The sequence below is a fragment of the Rhodnius prolixus genome, unplaced genomic scaffold (assembly GCF_049639745.1).
Source record: "Rhodnius prolixus isolate KJV_2025 unplaced genomic scaffold, Rpr scaffold_15, whole genome shotgun sequence".
In the NCBI taxonomy this organism is placed as follows: domain Eukaryota; kingdom Metazoa; phylum Arthropoda; class Insecta; order Hemiptera; family Reduviidae; genus Rhodnius; species Rhodnius prolixus.
Window position 1 is genome coordinate 3,196,475 of NW_027411605.1, and position 22,063 is coordinate 3,218,537.

At 33.0% G+C, this 22,063-nt stretch overlaps 1 protein-coding gene across 3 annotated transcripts in view; it reads right to left on the reverse strand.

Annotated features, from left to right (window-relative positions):
- LOC141454926 (glutamate receptor ionotropic, kainate 2-like) overlaps positions 1-22,063 on the reverse strand; it is a 381,268-nt gene continuing 359,205 nt past the window's right edge. The window contains exons 13-18 of one of the 3 annotated variants that reach the window (XM_074129632.1): positions 12,243-12,440; positions 11,930-12,149; positions 9,396-9,560; positions 9,193-9,293; positions 7,379-7,573; positions 1-4,151 (exon numbers count right to left, since the gene is read on the reverse strand). In XM_074129632.1, coding sequence (XP_073985733.1) covers positions 4,095-4,151; positions 7,379-7,573; positions 9,193-9,293; positions 9,396-9,560; positions 11,930-12,149; positions 12,243-12,440 — 936 coding nt within the window. In that variant the 3' untranslated portion in view covers positions 1-4,094. Of the gene's footprint in view, positions 4,152-7,373; positions 7,574-9,192; positions 9,312-9,395; positions 9,561-11,929; positions 12,150-12,242; positions 12,441-22,063 lie in introns of all 3 variants that reach the window. The other 2 variants (XM_074129631.1, XM_074129633.1) reach the window with 2 other exon arrangements.

Genomic DNA, 22,063 nt, shown 5'->3' on the forward strand with positions numbered 1-22,063 from the left:
TCAATAAACCAACAAATATATTATAAACATGAATTATTAAAATCATTCGATAAATAATAGTAATGATAATTTTTTTAAAAAGAAAAACAAGAACATTGCTGTACAATTTTACAGAATAATGTACAATAATGGTAAAAGATATCAGCTAGTATGTGCAACCTCTAAAATTTTACAAATGTCCCCTTCGTTTTTGTTTTTAAATAAATAATTTAATTTATTATAAATATTTCTTTCAACTACGCGCTCATAGTTGCCCCTCTCCCAAAACAATTGTGATTTGCCTTTTTATATTTGCTATACATATAGTTCTAGAAAATATTTTATACATTTATAGTTTACAATATATATTTTGACAATTATGTATTAAATTGTGTACTTACATTTTTTTTTTTTTTTATAGGTAAATTTTTTTTTATCCCACAATAGGGGTTGTTACGCCTGCGAGTTTTACAATATTTACAGTATATTACGAGTTATATTTTTATTTTTTCAAATAATTTCATTGTTTTAAATTGTTTATTAAAATCTTTATTTTTATTTTTTAGATTTGACGCTTTACCTAAAAAATTGTTTTAAACATAATTTATTTGAATAATCTGATATAAAAATTTTTTAAATAGGCCAATAATTTTATTACTGACGTAATTTTGTTTTTTATTAATTTTTTTTTCTTAAATAGGTTTTTGAAAATATCTAATCATTTCTAAATTTTCCTAAAAGAAAATTAAAAGCTCTGGAAATACGCTCGAATACATATTTTTTTTAGTTTTGACGTGAATACGTCTTTTAATTTGAATCATATGGTGGCAATCCAAAAAACCCAATGATAACAAAATCGGGGGATACAGTTTGGCATTATAGTTTCGAATCTATCGTCTACATCCAAAATTACTGGATAGCTAAAGGATCAAAGAATTCATTACGATAAGCGAGGACTGTGACGCATCGCGCGTGGTGGAGGGGGAAGCGCCGCCATTTTGAGATCATTTTGCTGCGTATCGAGATTTGCAATTAGTATAACTTTTGACTCAGAGAAGCTACGATGTTCGTTTAAGTTTTAATCGTCAGCTGTCGTCACACAATCTATCGATTGTATATAAAACATTAGTGTAAAATAGTGACAGTGAATATAATAAGGTGTTAGAATAAAAAAAATATTATCAAAAATATATAAGAGGGTCGTTTGAAAAGTCCGTGCAAAGTCAGAGAGATAGCACCACTGGCGCGTATCGAGGTTATGTTTAGTTAGTAGCATCTCTTGGAAGAACACACACCAAGTTTCAGCCAGATCGGTCTATTTCTTTGTGTTTGGCATTAGTTTGAATCGAGGAAGTCGAGTGATTTTAAAAAAAAAATGGACGAAAAAGAATTTCGTGTGCTGATTAAACACTACTTTATGAAAGGCAAAACGCCTCAGGAGACTAAAGAGAAGCTTGATGAACATTATGGTGACTCTGCACCTTCGATTAGAACAGTTTATAAATGGTTTCAAAATTTTCGGAGTGGCCGTATGGGCACAAGTGACGCTGAACGTTCTGGACTCCCAGTTGAGGTTACTACTCCAGAAATCATTGATAAAATCCATGATATGGTTATGGATGACAGAAGAGTGAAGGTGCGTGAGATTGCTAGTGCTGTGGGCATCTCGAATGAACGGGTACATAATATTTTGCATCAACGTTTGGACATGAAAAAGCTATCCGCAAGATGGGTGCCGCGATTGCTCACGCTTGACCAAAAACGAAATCGTGTAAAGTGTTGCAAGGACGGTTTGCAGCTGTTCCAGAAGAATCCGCAGGACTTTAAGCGTCGTTTCGTCACTGTGGATGAAACATGGATACATCACTACACTCCTGAGACCAAAGAACAATCTAAACAATGGGTTACCAAGGGGGAATCTGCGCCAAAAAAGGCGAAGATCGTTCCTTCGGCCGGAAAGATAATGGCGACTGTCTTTTGGGATTCGCAAGGAATAATCCTCATCGACTATCTGGAAAAGGGTAAAACTATTACAGGTGCATATTATTCATCGTTATTGGACCATTTGAAAACCGAGCTGCAAGAAAAACGCCCACGATTGGCCCACAAAAAAGTCCTTTTCCATCACGACAACGCACCAGCTCACACCTCAGCAGTTGTGGTCGCAAAATTAATGGAAATAGGGTTCCAACTCGTTTCACATCTCCCCTATTCTCCAGACTTGGCTCCCTCGGACTACTATTTGTTCCCCAATATGAAGAAATGGCTGGCGGGAAAAAGATTTTATTCAAACGAGGAGGTGATTGCAGAAACGAATGGCTATTTTTCAGACTTGGACAAATCCTATTATTCGGAAGGGATCAACAAACTAGAGCAGCGTTGGACGAAGTGTATAAACCTAAAAGGAGACTATGTTGAAAAATAAAAAAGGTTTACCCCAAAAAAATTAAGTAGTTTTTATTTTTGCACGGACTTTTCAAACGACCCTCGTAATGTCGGCCTATACGCGTCGAAAAGCCGTAAACCAAATACAGAGATCCGTATACGGTTGGAAAGGGCTTCTCAAGAACAATCGAATGGTAATAATAAAACACCATATAACCGAGTCAAGCTGTGCCCGGGAACGTAAAAGAATGAATACGGCCGAGCGGATCAACGATGGTGTCCAGTACATCTGCAGCTGGGGCGGTTGAAATTATGCAAGTGGATGATGAAATCGCTTCTACATCGACAACGGACTGTATAGGCATAGATTGCGTTCGAATCGTCGATTATGAAGACACATTGTTTCATCCTAAATACATGAATAAAAATATTTTATATAGAAAATATAACCCGTTACGTAAACGTATTCACGTACAACACACGGCCGTGTCCTTGACACAGCCACACGTTAGTTTTTCTTTTTTAATTTTAGCGAGAAAATGTCCTATTAATTAGATTTTCTTTTTAAAAGAAAAATAATAATTGTAATAAAAAAAGAAGTTTTAGGCACAAATGTAGCTTTCTTTTTAATATCCTATGTTTTCCAACTTAATGGAAAAGTACAAATGATTTTCGCAAAAAAACAAAAAATAAGTTGAATTTTCATTTAATGGTCTAATAAGTATTCATAAAATACTGTTTTTCATATTTACCAAATAATTTTTACAAAAATGTATGTTTCTATCGATTTTTGCCGCAATCGATTGTGACTTTCAATTTAAATTAGTTTTACAACAAATTTGGAATGGTAGGGGTTAAAAAAAAAATGAACCGAATCCTGATTCAGACTCGTTCGAGATTCGTTCCTTCCAAGGTAACTGGTTAGTACTTAACACTGATGAATAGGAAACTGAGATCAGTACTTACGGTTAAATATCAAGTCTGGGGTTTTGCTTTTACTCCTTAAGTTCGGGCCAAATGGATAGGGGGAAGGCCTGTCGGTCAGTGGGGGTCAGTTTTTTGGATTCCGGTCAGACTGCAGTTCCGAGTCTTCTAATCACGAGTGGCTCACAAATAAGCAGGCTTGTCAGCCTTTTTATGTTGGTAAACGTGAAAAATGTAGTTTTTTTTTTTTGCTTTAATTAAGAAAAACCTAAGCAATTAATTTTCTTTCATTAATATCAATTGACTTTGTTTAATTTATACAATATTTTTTGAATTTTAGATGCAAATGAAAAAGAAATGAAATCAATAATTTTGTCCAGTTTCGACATAAATAATTTTTTCACTCATTTTGAAATGAGGGGGGAATTAAAATTGTGGGAGCTTTAATTTCTTGAGAAAATATCAATAATTAATTTAAACATAATCTCTAAAATAGTAGCCTCTTCTTATTTTTACGTCTTAAATTAATTGGGAACATTTTTTTTGAACCCCAAGTTACAGAGACAAAAATTAATTTAAAAATAATCAAATTAATTACTATTTAATTAATTTGTAAAAAAAAAATTAATGACACTTTGTGCAATATTTAAGAATTAATTTTTTGAATTCTAGAAAACAAATTAATAAATAATAAAAATTTTATTACATAATTTTCTCACTACTTTTGTCTTTTTATTTTTGGTATTATTTTGAAAATTGACTTTTTTTTTGTTTTTGTAACCTTTTTTCTTTTCCACTTTTTGCTCTTAAATGTTAAGATGCATAGTTCCTGGAAGATCTAGGGGAACTGCCATGCTGGATCTCTGGGACACCAAAAAAAGTAAAAACATAATTACAACTTTCCACAAAATTTGGGGGAACAAAATCTGATGTGACAGACACGACTTTTCCTCATTATCCAAATTTTGAATGTGCACCTGTTCCCAGGGATATGTCCTTAGGCCTTTACACCATACGCACCGCTGATATCCCTACCAATTCTTAGGGTACGTTCACAACGGAGCTGTGAGCATAGATGATAGCGGAGATGATAGCAGTGATGCATCAGCGCTTATAGAATAACCTAGTACATTCTTATGTGAGCGTGCACAACGAAGCTTCGACTAGTGACTCATACGCGCTGCTATAAACGAGCATAGATGATAGAATTGAATTTTTCATTTTTCTGCTAGCTGAACTCCCAGTATCGGAGCTTCAAAATGGACGTAGAAAAATTATTTAGTGCTGTCTTTACTCATTATTTTTGGTTATTATTTTATTATTTACTTTTAAACAATATTTTGTTTTTTAAATCGTGCTTACATTTATTTTCATGTGTATTTATTTGTTGTTTTTTTTCAATAAAATCATTACTAACCTAAGAGTAATCACTAGTTTTTCTTCTATGGTTATAGGATTTCCATGACAATTTTTCCAAAGTTTTCTTAATTTTGACCTTATTTTTTCTAAAATATAGTCGAATGTGGGTGGACCCATCCTCACATATTCAAAAAAAACGATCCGGATAATTTCTAAGTTCCTTATATAAATGGTGAAATTCACCCAAAGTACTTCGTTTTTTATCTATGGGATGTACATGATATTTTCTAAAGCGTTTTTTCTTTAAAATATACCATTTTGTTGCTGGTGAACATAAAAACTCTTCTTCACTACTCGGACATGTTGCATGTATCACAGCTCCGTTGTGCACACTAATCAGCGATTATATTTTACTCTATCAGTTATCATCTCTGCTATCATCTATACTCACAGCTCCGTTGTAAACGTACCCTTATAATTTTCTTTTTACTTACGCTACGACAATTCTCTCTCCTCACAAAGATCCGGTCCTTGCCTACTGCTCCCATCAATACCATGCAGAATCCCTGGAGCCTTGGCTAAAGAGTTGGAGAATGAAACTAGATGAAAGCAAATGTAAATTACATTGCATTCTCCCTAAGGCGAGAACTATCCTTCCACCCGTTTACCTAAACCTCATTCCTCTTCCAACAACAGATTGTGGTAAGTTCCTAGGACTCTTCATGGACAAACGCCTACCTGGTATCCCCATGCTAGACTTCAACGATTAAGAACTAAACAGACGATTCAAACTTCTCTCTCAGACTTCTCGACAAACGATCGAAACTTTCAATGAACAGCAAACGATTTATCTACTCCCTGATACTGAAACCAGCCTAGACTTGAGGCTCGCCAAAGCTTCCAATATCTACAGTAATCCACTCCTTCCAGTCAAAAAACACTCCGTCGAATCGCTAATGCTCCCCTTACGTTGTATCAAACTCTACCTTTCACCGAGATTACCTTGTTCCCCTATGTTTCAGAAGCTGCAAGATCCCGTTACATTAAATTCCATACTTCAATTACCTTACATCCTAATCCACTAGTATCCCCAACTTACTGCATTGCCTGGAACTACTCCAAGACGGCTGAAGCGCAGGTGGCCACGCGATCTTTTTAATGAAGTAAGTGCCAGTGGACGATAGTGAACCGTTCTTCTTTGGAATTTTCACCTTCCCTCATGTTATCCATATATTTATACTATGTATCATGTTGTATCAGCTTCACTTATTGCAGAAATTTACTGCAGTTGTGAAAATAAATACAGATGTGTGTACTGTTTACGTTTTCCGATTATTTGGATCGCATAGATTACGAACAAATATTATTTCTTTCACAGGTTGAAAATTCGCACGCTCGTACCACATCCAGAGCAGCAAGTAAGGTTTATTTAAGAAATTTAAATTGTTATTCACTGTCAAGAATCCTAACCTCTGCAGCTGTTACCTCTCTCCTCCAGTAGAAGTAACCTTCTCAAAGAAAAACACTACTAAATAATTGATACACGAAAATAAGCTCGAAAAAAAGCAATCACATGTTGTTACTCTGAACCTTTTTTCTTTCTCATAGAATCGAAAATGATATCTGATTTGTTTACTAGCCTAACCTAACCGGGAGGTTGTAAAGTGTTACATCCAGTCTAAAAGTAGATAGAATTTATTCAGTAGGGTGCAAGCTCCTTATAGTTGGGGGCCCTACTTTCATCCCTTTAGCTGTAGTATAAATCCTCACTGGTTAATATAGGATTTCCCAGATTACAGCTTTTCTTTTAACTTAGTTTTGAAAGAAAATCATAGAGCTATTTAAGCCAATTGAACAGGTATTTAGTTCACATTAGTTTACGCGATTTTTCTTGAAATTTTTAAACATAAAACCTACACATTTTTTTAGGTTATAAAGCTTTGGTCATCCATAATTTACTTTTATGTTTTAGAAATAATTTAAGCTTTATCCAACTATTGTAGCTTTTTTTTTCCATAACATCGGCCAAACATAACACTTTTTCATGATGAATTTTTTTTATTTTAAATAAAGTGCAAGGGGAAATGTTGTTATTGGTGCATGTTATTTGTTTTAGAGTTTTCTAAATTAAGCACATCAATTTAAAGTATCACTTCAGCCAATTTATCCAGCTAAAATAATTATTTTTTTTAAGCGGAAGTGACTTATTCTTGATGATTTCTGATTTAATAATCTCTTCACAGAACAGATACATGGTTAGTGTTGGACATGGTCACAGACTTGGGCGGGATACTGGATACGCACGTGCCTGCCTGACCAATCATATTTGCTTGAATTCGTGGTCTGAATATACATGTACAAACATGTTTTACGAGAGTTGCAGAGTTCATCGTGAGGTAAAACAAGTATCTTCATCTCCCCCATATGTTACGTATTTTTAAGGAATTTTTTTTTTTTTAATTAGAATTATTTCCTTAAGGAAAAGTCGTGTGAGTACTTCAGAATTTTCTTTTAATTAAAAATTAAAGTAAAAAATTATTGGTTTTTCATGCTTGTACATTATGCTCTCTTTTCTGGAGCATCAGTTTTTATCTTAGGATTCATAAATCAGGAAAAAGATCTGTGCTGTTTTCCTCCCGATAATAAAGCATTTCTTCCTCAGGAATAAAATTCCCATAAAGCAATTAAAAAAAAAAAAAAAAAAAGAAAAGGAAATGCTTGCGTACCTTACCTGGGCGTTATTGTACGGAGGCAACTGTGGCGGAGGAGGCGCTGGAGCCGGCGGCACTGCTGGAACGTAAGTTGGACCGGACACACACTTGGAGCATTGCCGTTTCAATGCTGGCCTCTGGCGTGATCCGCGACACCTTAGCGCAAAGCACAGTTCATCGGCCATTTCAGCGCATAAAGACTGTGTGCCACCTCGCTGGTTTTTGGTGAAGAGAGAATTTTTTGGTGTCGAAGTGAACGGAGAGAAAGATGAAAAAAGATCTTGATATAGTCGATATAATATCTTGATATAATATAATATCTTGATATAATAGATATATCTTGATATAATAGATAAAATATCTTGATATAATAGATATAATATCTTGATATAATAGATATAATATCTTGATATAATATAATATCATGATATAATAGATATAATATCTTGATATAATAGATATAATATCTTGATATAATAGATATAATATCTTGATATAATATAATATCATGATATAATAGATATAATATCTTGATATAATAGATATAATATCTTGATATAATAGATATAATATCTTGATATAATAGATATATCATGATATAATAGATATAATATCTTGATATAATAGATATAATATCTTGATATAATAGATATAATATCTTGATATAATATAATATCATGATATAATAGATATAATATCTTGATATAATATAATATCATGATATAATAGATATAATATCTTGATATAATAGATATAATATCTTGATATAATAGATATAATATCATGATATAATAGATATAATATCTTGATATAATAGATATAATATCTTGATATAATAGATATAATATCTTGATATAATAGATATAATATCATGATATAATAGATATAATATCTTGATATAATAGATATAATATCTTGATATAATAGAAAATTTAATTGAAAAATTTACAATTTGAAACAATTAGGAAAGAAACAAGCTGCTTTTTTTTTAAAAAGATGCATTGCGATACAACCAAAAGAAGCCTTTTGGCTTCCCTGGAAGAGAGAAAAACCAATCCTCGGCGCCTCTTTAGTCCAAGCCCACCAAAAATCCAAGGAAGATATTTCCTTTTTCAACAGCTGATACAAAAGAACTTAGCTTACAAAACTTGACTGAACGGTGACTGGAAGTCATAAAATTATATTGGAATCTCTTCCCAGCCTTCTTGTTCAGAATCTGCAGGCAACATAATGTTCACACTTTTACAGTGTACCCCAGAAGTAGGCTAATCTTGGAGGAAAGACTGTTCAGATTTCTTGGTCTTTTCAGTTTGGTAAGCAATAGGTCTTTTTCAAGGAGGATGGGGAGATGTTGAACCTCTAAAAGAACTTGATGAGCTGTGTCTTGTGATGGCCACCTATCTTTGACACCAAGAAGCTTTCGAACAGAAGAATGACTTGGTTTTCCATACCACAGCAGAAGATTCATTGCTCAATTTTTTTTTTCAGGTATTCATCATCGTATCAAGAATTTTCATCATGCATCCTTAAGATCGGTCCAGTTTGGGAGTATCCAAAGACAGAGATCGCATTGACCCTAAACCCTGATCCCTTCCATTCCAATGGGCTTCTCTAGTTTCTAATAATAGCCCCGTTTGCCCACCTATCAGCTCTAATGTGTAGACTTAGAAATGACAATTATCCTAGGTTAGGGCAAAGTTCTCTTGCACCCATTGTGCGCAAGCTTCAAGACGCTAGACTTTGGGTCCTTAGAAGCTGATCTAATCTCTCCTTAATAGCAATAACTCTTGGTTCCCCCCCTTAATCAAAAATCTTGAATAAAAACTTAGCATACCCTTTCAATCTGAGCATTCCTCTTGGAATTGTAACAAAATTCACAGATAGCAATCACAACGGCAATGGCCAATCCGCACAGCAAGACAACAAATATACCGCCTGAAATCACATTAAAATCTATTGTCAAATAAAACAACCAATATTCTTCCATCTTCAGCAACTTGCCTCTGAGAGTGCACCAATAAGGTGATTCTTAGTTACCTATGTTGTCCACGCCAAGCGCGTTAGCTTTACTCTCCTTGCTTTTATCCTTGCGAATGCAGGTATCTCCCGGGTTCTTCCACCATTTATCGTACAGCATCTGGATTTCACCTTTTTCTTGAAGCTCTAATATTGCTAAAGAGATTCTGTCACGCCAGGGAGAACCTTTAGTTTTGGATTTAAAAAAAAAAAAAAAGAAAGAAAATGAGTGTTATTAAGCAATAATTTCAACGATTATTCCTTAGAAATAAAATTGTGGATCTTGGGAAGAAAGTAAAGAAGTTCACCGGACTTTCTAAGCTCTTAACCTACCTCTAATGTTACTAAGGTGACATTATGCACTGGACCCTTTAGGGAGTCTCTGTTCATTCTGCCTTCTCTTCAAGTGAAGTCCAACTGTAAGCTTTTCTACAATATTATGACTAAATCTTAACGATATCTTGGCAATTTTAAGTCGATACTGGAGAATTCAATGATGCTGAGACACCATGGAGGATTGTTAGGGGACTTCCTTTCTAACCAGAGTAGTCTCTGATCAGGGTATAGTCTGACATTGGTTTCAACAATTATTTGGTGGGATACGATCTTAGAAAGAAATGCAATTAAGGGCGGTCTATGAACCTAACCAAAAGTACTCGAGCACTTACCGCAGAACTGGCAACGTAAGAACGACTCTTGAAGCCGCCTTTTCCAAGTCAGTGGAAAAGGTAAACTGAGATTTGAATCTCTACTGATTCAGGATATTGATGTTTAATTTCTCATAAAAAAAAAAAAAAATCATCAAAATGCGCTTTAAAGTAATAAATGAGCTGTAAATGATTGAATCAGGACGGGAACAATCCTTGTTGTGCTATTCCCGGGCAGCGGCTCCTCAAAACGACAACAGAGACCATACGAGGACTCATCCGAATAGCCGGGAGATTTGGAAGAAGGGATTTCAGATTGATCCTCTCCTTTCTTCCCCAACCCTAGCTGAATTTGAGACCCGTGACGAAAGATGGATTCAGGGATGTGTCGAAAACGGAGCCACCAGACATCGGGAGCCTTCTCCGTATTCACTTTCTTCCCATCTATCTTTTCCAAAATTTCAGCTTAATAAAGAAAAACAAATGAAATTATCTTAGAATTTAAAACAAGATTATGGATTAAATTCAAGTTTATCATGAGTTAAAGTTGATGGCATCCAGCTCCTTGGAGAATTAGCTTCTATTGCGAGACAGATAAGAACCGGAAATAATCGCCACCACTTGTGAAGAGGAAGGCCCAACGTTGGGTATATCCTACCAATTCCAGTTGGTAATACGTTTCTACTGGGGCAATGGAGAGCACGTACATTTCTTTAACAACAGGTTGTAAAACTGTATTGTTACAGTGTGTAGCGAACACATTGTAACATTATATCATACTACCGTCTGGTTATTTACAGTGAAATAAATAAAATAGACCATGAAAAAGATAACCTTACAGTGGAGGTTGCAACAAACATTTCTACGGATTAAAAGTAACTTTATATAAACAGTAAATTTAAGTACGCTAACTTAAAACTTAATTTACAAAATATATACTTCCAATTTCTGCCATCCTAATCGCAATTTCTGTGAGCCAAATTTGACCTTTAAACTTAAACTCCTGGTAGTTCAGAATATGTGCAGTCCAGGAGTTACAGTAATTAGATTAGACAATAACTGGAGGCTAGCTTTGCTAATGTCAATTGCATGAACGATCAACTCCAACGTAATTATGTTGCAGCTTAACATTATTTCGCTAAATAGAAATACTATAACTGGCGACATTGTCAGTAATTGTTAGTTTTTTAAAACAATGTTTAAAACTAAGTAAGATTGTATTTCGTAAAAAAGTCTTATTAGTGATTTAGGCTGAAGTTGTAATAAAACAACAAAAATTGAAGCCCAAAAAGTGGGTTTTTGGGGCGGTTGAAGGTGTATTGGTTATGAAGCATAGTTTTGTAAATGAGAAAGCCCAGTTCAAATCCCGCTTGTAGCTACTTTTTATCCTGTCCACGAAGTAGGAGTTTTTAAGTTTTTTTTTTTATCCTGCCAGAAAAAATAGGCGATTACTATAGTTTACTTTTTTTTTTTTTAGAGACAGACTATTTCAGCAGCAATCAGCTGCGTACATCAAATAAAAGCCTGTTTTCGAATCATTTCATCATGGAAGCTGATTCATCTTAAACAGTTCGAAGGATCGCTGAGTTATTGGGTTACCGTGGGCGGTTTAAAATTCGAAAAGTTTGTACCTCATGAACGACCGGCAAAAATCATCACAAAAAAGAACAAATTTTGAATCGAATTCTACTTTCAAAATCCTCTGAAAGCAATTTTTGAAATCCGGTAAAGCCATCAATACTTCCCTTTTATTATATCAACACCTTTTATGGGAGAGCCTAGTAGAGTTAGGCAGTGTCGGTGAAACCAAAAGAAGTGTTGTAGAGACTACAAGACATCTGACGAAGTGAGGCCAGCCCTAGAGCTTGTAAAAAGGGCAATAATGATAATAATAAAAAAAAAACTAACCCATAGGCGTTGCGATCCCATAACCTTTAGTATCAAGCAGACCTCCAATCTGTGTCAGGTTACAATCCCTTTGAACTATATAATCCAACATGGTGGACTCCATCAAGAAGGCATAGTTTCCTTCTAACACTCTCTTTATGCCCTCCTCATAGGTCGAAACAAATACTTTTTTATTTTCCATAAATCGCCACATTTTCTTATAAGTTTCTATCATCGAGTCCTGGAGCAAAAGAAAACAGGAAAAATCAAAACAAATGAATAATTTCCAAAACTTTTACTATTTTCTCTAGGATGAGAAAAAAAGAGTAGTTACCCTAAAAAATGTCATAGTTGAACCACTGTCCAAAGTACCATAAGCGATTTCCGTCTGGCCGGCCAAATCTTCCGCATTCTCTATCGGCGTGATCATCCGTTCAACGGTGAGAAAAGCGGCTAGATTCGCTGTATACGAGGAGATGATGATTAACGTGAAAAACCACCAAATTCCGCCGACGATTCTTGTTGAAGTGGCCTACAATAGAAGAAGAAAAAGATAAGGTTCGTATCTGGATCTGGAGAGAGAACATGAAAAGAACTGGGTGATGCTTCCTGGGGTCAAACACGGCAAGAGTGTCATGCCATTGCTGTGTAAACAAAAAACCAAAGAGACTCTGGGCTTGGGCAGGAATCAGATTACCTTGGTTACAGGCCTATTCACAGGGCACGGTAGGTTCAGAAAGCACCTACACAAATTAGGGCTTATTAGCTCGGAACCGTTGTGCAGATTGTGCCAGGAAGAGGAAGAAACGGCCTCTCACCTGTTATTCGATTGTGTTGCAATCGAGCGGCTGCTCTACGATATCTTTGGTACCTTGAGACCAAAGGAGATTATAGAGCAGAAGGAACTGGTAGGGAAAGCCCACGGACCTTCTTAGAAGGGGAGGTTTCATCTACTAGACTTAAAGGGGAAGGCACAATAAGCCTCATGTGGCTGCGGTGCCGTGGGGCTTTCGGTTCCGTCCCGCCTTTTAAAAATCTTATGCATATGGAGAGCGGAAACCAAACTTCTTCTGGAAAAGCTGAAGGAGGAAGCAGAATCTGTCCAGTTATTTCTGGGTAAACCCACGGCACCTAAACGAAGTCTTGGACTTTGCAGCGTCTTTCATTTTGAAGTCATACATTCCTTTGTAGCAGTCAGATCAATAATGAACTTTCAATTTTGCTCTTACCGCTTTTCCCAAAGTTCTAACTAATAAATTATGTGTTATAGATAACTCTTATCACTTTAGAAGGAAGTCGATCAATCGTAATTCTTAGGAAGTACACTTTGGGCACCAAAACGAAGTTTTTTCAATTTGAACTTCCTGCTATTATCCGTTTTTAAGTTCCGGTGAATACACGTCATCTTACCATCAAAATGGATATTTCCGGCGAAATTTCTTAATCGGAAATCTGCACGATTACAATACCTCCTCTTTTTAGTAGAGTAAGAGAAACTAAAAAAGATATTTTAAGATAGTACTGCCAAATTTAGACAGGTTGAAACTTGAAAAAACCATAAACTGGGACATTAGTTCTGTAGGACGCCTAGTTACTAACAATGTTCACACTTCAAACCTTAACTAAACCTTAATGTTTGTGGCTTTAAGTTGCCATTAGTGGGGTTTGCAAGCTTCTCTTAGTTAAACTCTTATCACAGTTTAACTTAGTTCGCGGAGATTTGCTTAACTTTGGATTTCATCTTAAGATGTTTATTTTTCTTATACTGGAAATAAAGAAACAGGGGATATGGTCGTGTTAAATGTTCGATATTGAATTGGCAAAAGAAAATAGAACGTTTCTTTGCGTCCTCTGAGTCCAAAAATAAAAAAGTGGTTATAAGTGGTAATGTTGACATGGCTTCCCCGTTTTGGGTTGCAGAAGATCTTTTAAGAAAGTGGCTAAGTCAAAAAAATAACAGCCACCTAAAAGATCTATAGTGTCTCCCTAAAGTAACATATAGTGTTTGGTGCCGACAATAAAATGATGAGTTTGTTTGTGGGTTCGTTAAAACCCAAACTGTACACTCTGCTTGTCGTACAGAAAGAATATGATTAGACCGGAAGTGCCACTAGTATATGGAACAAACCAGTGATTAAAAAACTTTTTTTTAGTCGCGGCACAAGTTTACCAATTTCCAAATTTAATACGAGTAGTACACCAACAATAACTTTAAAAATATTTCACTTATCCATAATACACTGTGTAAAATATTGTAAGTTTCTTTATTTTAAATAAAATAAAATATAATTATACTACCAAAACTACAGTAAGTACAATTTTTACTGTATAATTTTTATTGTATGCATTTCGAAAATTTGACAGCACACTTCAAATTCGCGGCACACAAACGTGCAGCGACAAAGTGGTTGAGAATCTTGAAATTATCAGATCTTAATGATTTCTACACCAAAATGTAGAAAAAAGTTAGTTTCATACGTGGTATAAATGGCAATGTTTTAGTGATAATAGTTCGTGAGATATTCAAGATAAAATTTTGGTCTTTTTCACTTTTCTTTCGAGTACGGTGATATTTCAAACGTTTATATCTCTTCTCTCATTTATCAGAATTCCATGATTTCTTTATCGAAATGTAGAGAAAAGATAGGTGTATAAGTGGTACAAATTGGAATGTTCTGGAGGTATTAGTTAACGAGATATTGGTGGTTAAATTTTTGAGTTTTTCAAACACATTCAAATTTCAAACGTTTATATCTCCTTTTGTATTGGTTAGATTTTAATGATTTCTATACCGAAATGGAGGGAATAGTAAGTTTCATACGTGGTATAAATGGCAATGTTTTAGTGATAATAGTTCGTGAGATATTCAAGATAAAATTTTGGTCTTTTTCACTTTTCTTTCGAGTACGGTGATATTTCAAACGTTTATATCTCTTCTCTCATTTATCAGAATTCCATGATTTCTTTATCGAAATGTAGAAAAAAGATAAGGGTATAAGTGGTACAAATTGGAATATTCTGGAGGTATTAGTTAACGAGATATTGGTGGTTAAATTTTTGAGTTTTTCAAACACATTCAAACTTCAAACGTTTATATCTCCTTTTGTATTGGTTAGATTTTAATGATTTCTATACCGAAATGGAGGGAATAGTAAGTTTCATACGTGGTATAAATGGCAATGTTTTAGTGATAATAGTTCGTGAGATATTCAAGATAAAAATTTTGGTCTTTTTCTCTTTTCTTTCGAATACGGTGAAATTTCAAACGTTTATATCTCTTCTCTCATTTATCAGAATTCCATGATTTCTTTATCGAAATGTAGAGAAAAGATAGGTGTATAAGTGGTACAAATTGGAATGTTCTGGAGGTATTAGTTAACGAGATATTGGTGGTTAAATTTTTTAGTTTTTCAAACACATTCAAATTTCAAACGTTTATATCTCCTTTTGTATTGGTTAGATTTTAATGATTTCTATACCGAAATGGAGGGAATAGTAAGTTTCATACGTGGTATAAATGGCAATGTTTTAGTGATAATAGTTCGTGAGATATTCAAGATAAAAATTTTGGTCTTTTTCAATTGTCTTTCGAATACGGTGAAATTTCAAACGTTTATATCTCTTCTCTCATTTATCAGAATTCCATGATTTCTTTATCGAAATGTAGAGAAAAGATAGGTGTATAAGTGGTACAAATTGGAATGTTCTGGAGATATTAGTTAACGAGATATTGGTGGTTAAATTTTTGAGTTTTTCAAACACATTCAAATTTCAAACGTTTATATCTCCTTTTGTATTGGTTAGATTTTAATGATTTCTATACCGAAATGGAGGGAATTGTAAGTTTCATACGTGGTATAAATGGCAATGGTTTAGTGATAATAGTTCGTGAGATATTCAAGATAAAAATTTTGGTCTTTTTCTCTTTTCTTTCGAATACGGTGAAATTTCAAACGTTTATATCTCTTCTCTCATTTATCAGAATTCCATGATTTCTTTATCGAAATGTAGAGAAAAGATAGGTGTATAAGTGGTACAAATTGGAATGTTCTGGAGGTATTAGTTAACGAGATATTGGTGGTTAAATTTTTGAGTTTTTCAAACACATTCAAATTTCAAACGTTTATATCTCCTTTTGTATTGGTTAGATTTTAATGATTTCTATACCGAAATGGAGGGAATTGTAAGTTTCATACGTGGTATAAATGGCAATGGTTTAGTGATAATAGTTCGTGAGATATTCAAGATAAAAATTTTGGTCTTTTTCTCTTTTCTTTCGAATACGGTGAAATTTCAAACGTTTATATCTCTTCTCTCATTTATCAGAATTCCATGATTTCTTTATCGAAATGTAGAGAAAAGATAGGTGTATAAGTGGTACAAATTGGAATGTTCTGGAGGTATTAGTTAACGAGATATTGGTGGTTAAATTTTTGAGTTTTTCAAACACATTCAAATTTCAAACGTTTATATCTCCTTTTGTATTGGTTAGATTTTAATGATTTCTATACCGAAATGGAGGGAATAGTAAGTTTCATACGTGGTATAAATGGCAATGTTTTAGTGATAATAGTTCGTGAGATATTCAAGATAAACATTTTGGTCTTTTTCACTTTTCTTTCGAATACGGTGAAATTTCAAACGTTTATATCTCTTCTCTCATTTATCAGAATTCCATGATTTCTTTATCGAAATGTAGAGAAAAGATAGGTGTATAAGTGGTACAAATTGGAATGTTCTGGAGGTATTAGTTAACGAGATATTGGTGGTTAAATTTTTGAGTTTTTCAAGCACATTCAAATTTCAAACGTTTATATCTCCTTTTGTATTGGTTAGATTTTAATGATTTCTATACCGAAATGGAGGGAATAGTAAGTTTCATACGTGGTATAAATGGCAATGTTTTAGTGATAATAGTTCGTGAGATATTCAAGATAAACATTTTGGTCTTTTTCACTTTTCTTTCGAGTACGGTGAAATTTCAAACGTTTATATCTCTTCTCTCATTTATCAGAATTCCATGCTTTCTTTATCGAAATGTAGAGAAAAGATAGGTGTATAAGTGGTACAAATTGGAATGTTCTGGAGGTATTAGTTAACGAGATATTGGTGGTTAAATTTTTGAGTTTTTCAAGCAAATTCAAATTTCAAACGTTTATATCTCCTTTTGTATTGGTTAGATTTTAATGATTTCTATACCGAAATGGAGGGAATAGTAAGTTTCATACGTGGTATAAATGGCAATGTTTTAGTGATAATAGTTCGTGAGATATTCAAGATAAAAATTTAGGTCTTTTTCACTTTTCTTTCGAATACGGTGAAATTTCAAACGTTTATATCTCTTCTCTCATTTATCAGAATTCCATGATTTCTTTATCGAAATGTAGAGAAAAGATAGGTGTATAAGTGGTACAAATTGGAATGTTCTGGAGGTATTAGTTAACGAGATATTGGTGGTTAAATTTTTGAGTTTTTCAAACACATTCGAATTTAAAACGTTTATATCTCCTTTTGTATTGGTTAGATTTTAATGATTTCTATACCGAAATGGAGGGAATAGTAAGTTTCATACGTGGTATAAATGGCAATGTTTTAGTGATAATATTTCGTGAGATATTCAAGATAAAAATTTTGGTCTTTTTCACTTTTCTTTCGAATACGGTGAAATTTCAAACGTTTATATCTCTTCTCTCATTTATCAGAATTCCATGATTTCTTTATCGAAATGTAGAGAAAAGATAGGTGTATAAGTGGTACAAATTGGAATGTTCTGGAGATATTAGTTAACGAGATATTGGTGGTTAAATTTTTGAGTTTTTCAAACACATTCAAATTTCAAACGTTTATATCTCCTTTTGTATTGGTTAGATTTTAATGATTTCTATACCGAAATGGAGGGAATAGTAAGTTTCATACGTGGTATAAATGGCAATGTTTTAGTTATAATATTTCGTGAGATATTCAAGATAAACATTTTGGTCTTTTTCACTTTTCTTTCGAGTACGGTGAAATTTCAAACGTTTATATCTCTTCTCTCATTTATCAGAATTCCATGCTTTCTTTATCGAAATGTAGAGAAAAGATAGGTGTATAAGTGGTACAAATTGGAATGTTCTGGAGGTATTAGTTAACGAGATATTGGTGGTTAAATTTTTGAGTTTTTCAAGCAAATTCAAATTTCAAACGTTTATATCTCCTTTTGTATTGGTTAGATTTTAATGATTTCTATACCGAAATGGAGGGAATAGTAAGTTTCATACGTGGTATAAATGGCAATGTTTTAGTGATAATAGTTCGTGAGATATTCAAGATAAAAATTTAGGTCTTTTTCACTTTTCTTTCGAATACGGTGAAATTTCAAACGTTTATATCTCTTCTCTCATTTATCAGAATTCCATGATTTCTTTATCGAAATGTAGAGAAAAGATAGGTGTATAAGTGGTACAAATTGGAATGTTCTGGAGATATTAGTTAACGAGATATTGGTGGTTAAATTTTTGAGTTTTTCAAACACATTCAAATTTCAAACGTTTATATCTCCTTTTGTATTGGTTAGATTTTAATGATTTCTATACCGAAATGGAGGGAATAGTAAGTTTCATACGTGGTATAAATGGCAATGTTTTAGTTATAATATTTCGTGAGATATTCAAGATAAAAATTTTGGTCTTTTTCACTTTTCTTTCGAATACGGTGAAATTTCAAACGTTTATATCTCTTCTCTCATTTAACAGAATTCCATGATTTCTTTATCGAAATGTAGAGAAAAGATAGGTGTATAAGTGGTACAAATTGGAATGTTCTGGAGATATTAGTTAACGAGAAATTGGTGGTTAAATTTTTGAGTTTTTCAAACACATTCAAATTTCAAACGTTTATATCTCCTTTTGTATTGGTTAGATTTTAATGATTTCTATACCGAAATGGAGGGAATTGTAAGTTTCATACGTGGTATAAATGGCAATGTTTTAGTGATAATAGTTCGTGAGATATTCAAGATAAAAATTTTGGTCTTTTTTCTTTTCTTTCGAATACGGTGAAATTTACAAACGTTTATATCTCTTCTCTCATTTATCAGAATTCCATGATTTCTTTATCGAAATGTAGAGAAAAGATAGGTGTATAAGTGGTACAAATTGGAATGTTCTGGAGGTATTAGTTAACGAGATATTGGTGGTTAAATTTTTGAGTTTTTCAAACACATTCAAATTTCAAACGTTTATATCTCCTTTTGTATTGGTTAGATTTTAATGATTTCTATACCGAAATGGAGGGAATAGTAAGTTTCATACGTGGTATAAATGGCAATGTTTTAGTGATAATAGTTCGTGAGATATTCAAGATAAAAATTTTGGTCTTTTTCTCTTTTCTTTCGAATACGGTGAAATTTACAAACGTTTATATCTCTTCTCTCATTTATCAGAATTCCATGATTTCTTTATCGAAATGTAGAGAAAAGATAGGTGTATAAGTGGTACAAATTGGAATGTTCTGGAGATATTAGTTAACGAGAAATTGGTGGTTAAATTTTTGAGTTTTTCAAACACAATCAAATTTCAAACGTTTATATCTCCTTTTGTATTGGTTAGATTTTAATGATTTCTATACCGAAATGGAGGGAATTGTAAGTTTCATACGTGGTATAAATGGCAATGTTTTAGTGATAATAGTTCGTGAGATATTCAAGATAAAATTTTTGGTCTTTTTCTCTTTTCTTTCGAATACGGTGAAATTTACAAACGTTTATATCTCTTCATTCATTTATCAGAATTCCATGATTTCTTTATCGAAATGTAGAGAAAAGATAGGTGTATAAGTGGTACAAATTGGAATGTTCTGGAGGAACTAGTTAACGAGATATTGGTGGTTAAATTTTTGAGTTTTTCAAACACATTCAAATTTCAAACGTTTATATCTCCTTTTGTATTGGTTAGATTTTAATGATTTCTATACCGAAATGGAGGGAATAGTAAGTTTCATACGTGGTATAAATGGCAATGTTTTAGTGATAATAGTTCGTGAGATATTCAAGATAAAAATTTTGGTCTTTTTCTCTTTTCTTTCGAATACGGTGAAATTTACAAACGTTTATATCTCTTCTCTCATTTATCAGAATTCCATGATTTCTTTATCGAAATGTAGAGAAAAGATAGGTGTATAAGTGGTACAAATTGGAATGTTCTGGAGATATTAGTTAACGAGAAATTGGTGGTTAAATTTTTGAGTTTTTCAAACACATTCAAATTTCAAACGTTTATATCTCCTTTTGTATTGGTTAGATTTTAATGATTTCTATACCGAAATGGAGGGAATTGTAAGTTTCATACGTGGTATAAATGGCAATGTTTTAGTGATAATAGTTCGTGAGATATTCAAGATAAAAATTTAGGTCTTTTTCACTTTTCTTTCGAATACGGTGAAATTTCAAACGTTTATATCTCTTCTTTTATTTATCAGAATTCCATGATTTCTTTACAGAAATGTAGAGAAAAGATAGTTGTATAAGTGGTACAAATTGGAATGGTCTGGAGATATTAGTTAACGAGATATTGGTGGTTAAATTTTTGAGTCTTTCAAACACATTCAAATTTCAAACGTTTATATCTCCTTTTGTATTGGTTAGATTTTAATGATTTCTATACCGAAATGGAGGGAATAGTATGTTTCATACGTGGTATAAATGGCAATGTTTTAGTGATAATAGTTCGTGAGATATTCAAGATAAAAATTTTGGTATTTTTCACTTTTCTTTCGAATACGGTGAAATTTCAAACGTTTATATCTCTTCTCTCATTTATCAGAATTCCATGATTTCTTTATCGAAATGTAGAGAAAAGATAGGTGTATAAGTGGTACAAATTGGAATGTTCTGGAGGTATTAGTTAACGAGATATTGGTGGTTAAATTTTTGAGTTTTTCAAACACATTCAAATTTCAAACGTTTATATCTCCTTTTGTATTGGTTAGATTTTAATGATTTCTATACCGAAATGGAGGGAATAGTAAGTTTCATACGTGGTATAAATGGCAATGTTTTAGTGATAATAGTTCGTGAGATATTCAAGATAAAATTTAGGTCTTTTTCACTTTTCTTTCGAATACGGTGAAATTTCAAACGTTTATATCTCTTCTCTCATTTATCAGAATTCCATGATTTCTTTATCGAAATGTAGAGAAAAGATAGGTGTATAAGTGGTACAAATTGGAATGTTCTGGAGGTATTAGTTAACGAGATATTGGTGGTTAAATTTTTGAGTTTTTCAAACACATTCAAATTTAAAACGTTTATATCTCCTTTTGTATTGGTTAGATTTTAATGATTTCTATACCGAAATGGAGGGAATAGTAAGTTTCATACGTGGTATAAATGGCAATGTTTTAGTGATAATAGTTCGTGAGATATTCAAGATAAAAATTTGGTCTTTTTCTCTTTTCTTTCGAATACGGTGAAATTTCAAACGTTTATATCTCTTCTCTCATTTATCAGAATTCCATGATTTCTTTATCGAAATGTAGAGAAAAGATAGGTGTATAAGTGGTATAAATTGGAATGTTCTGGAGGTATTAGTTAAAGAGATATTGGTGGTTAAATTTTTGAGTTTTTCAAGCACATTCAAATTTCAAACGTTTATATCTCCTTTTGTATTGGTTAGATTTTAATGATTTCTATACCGAAATGGAGGGAATAGTAAGTTTCATACGTGGTATAAATGGCAATGTTTTAGTGATAATAGTTCGTGAGATATTCAAGATAAAAATTTAGGTCTTATTCACTTTTCTTTCGAATACGGTGAAATTTCAAACGTTTATATCTCTTCTCTCATTTATCAGAATTCCATGATTTCTTTATCGAAATGTAGAGAAAAGATAGGTGTATAAGTGGTACAAATTGGAATGTTCTGGAGATATTAGTTAACGAGATATTGGTGGTTAAATTTTTGAGTTTTTCAAACACATTCAAATTTCAAACGCTTTTATCTCCTTTTGTATTGGTTAGATTTTAATGATTTCTATACCGAAATGGAGGGAATAGTAAGTTTCATACGTGGTATAAATGGCAATGTTTTAGTGATAATATTTCGTGAGATATTCAAGATAAAAATTTTGGTCTTTTTCACTTTTCTTTCGAATACGGTGAAATTTCAAACGTTTATA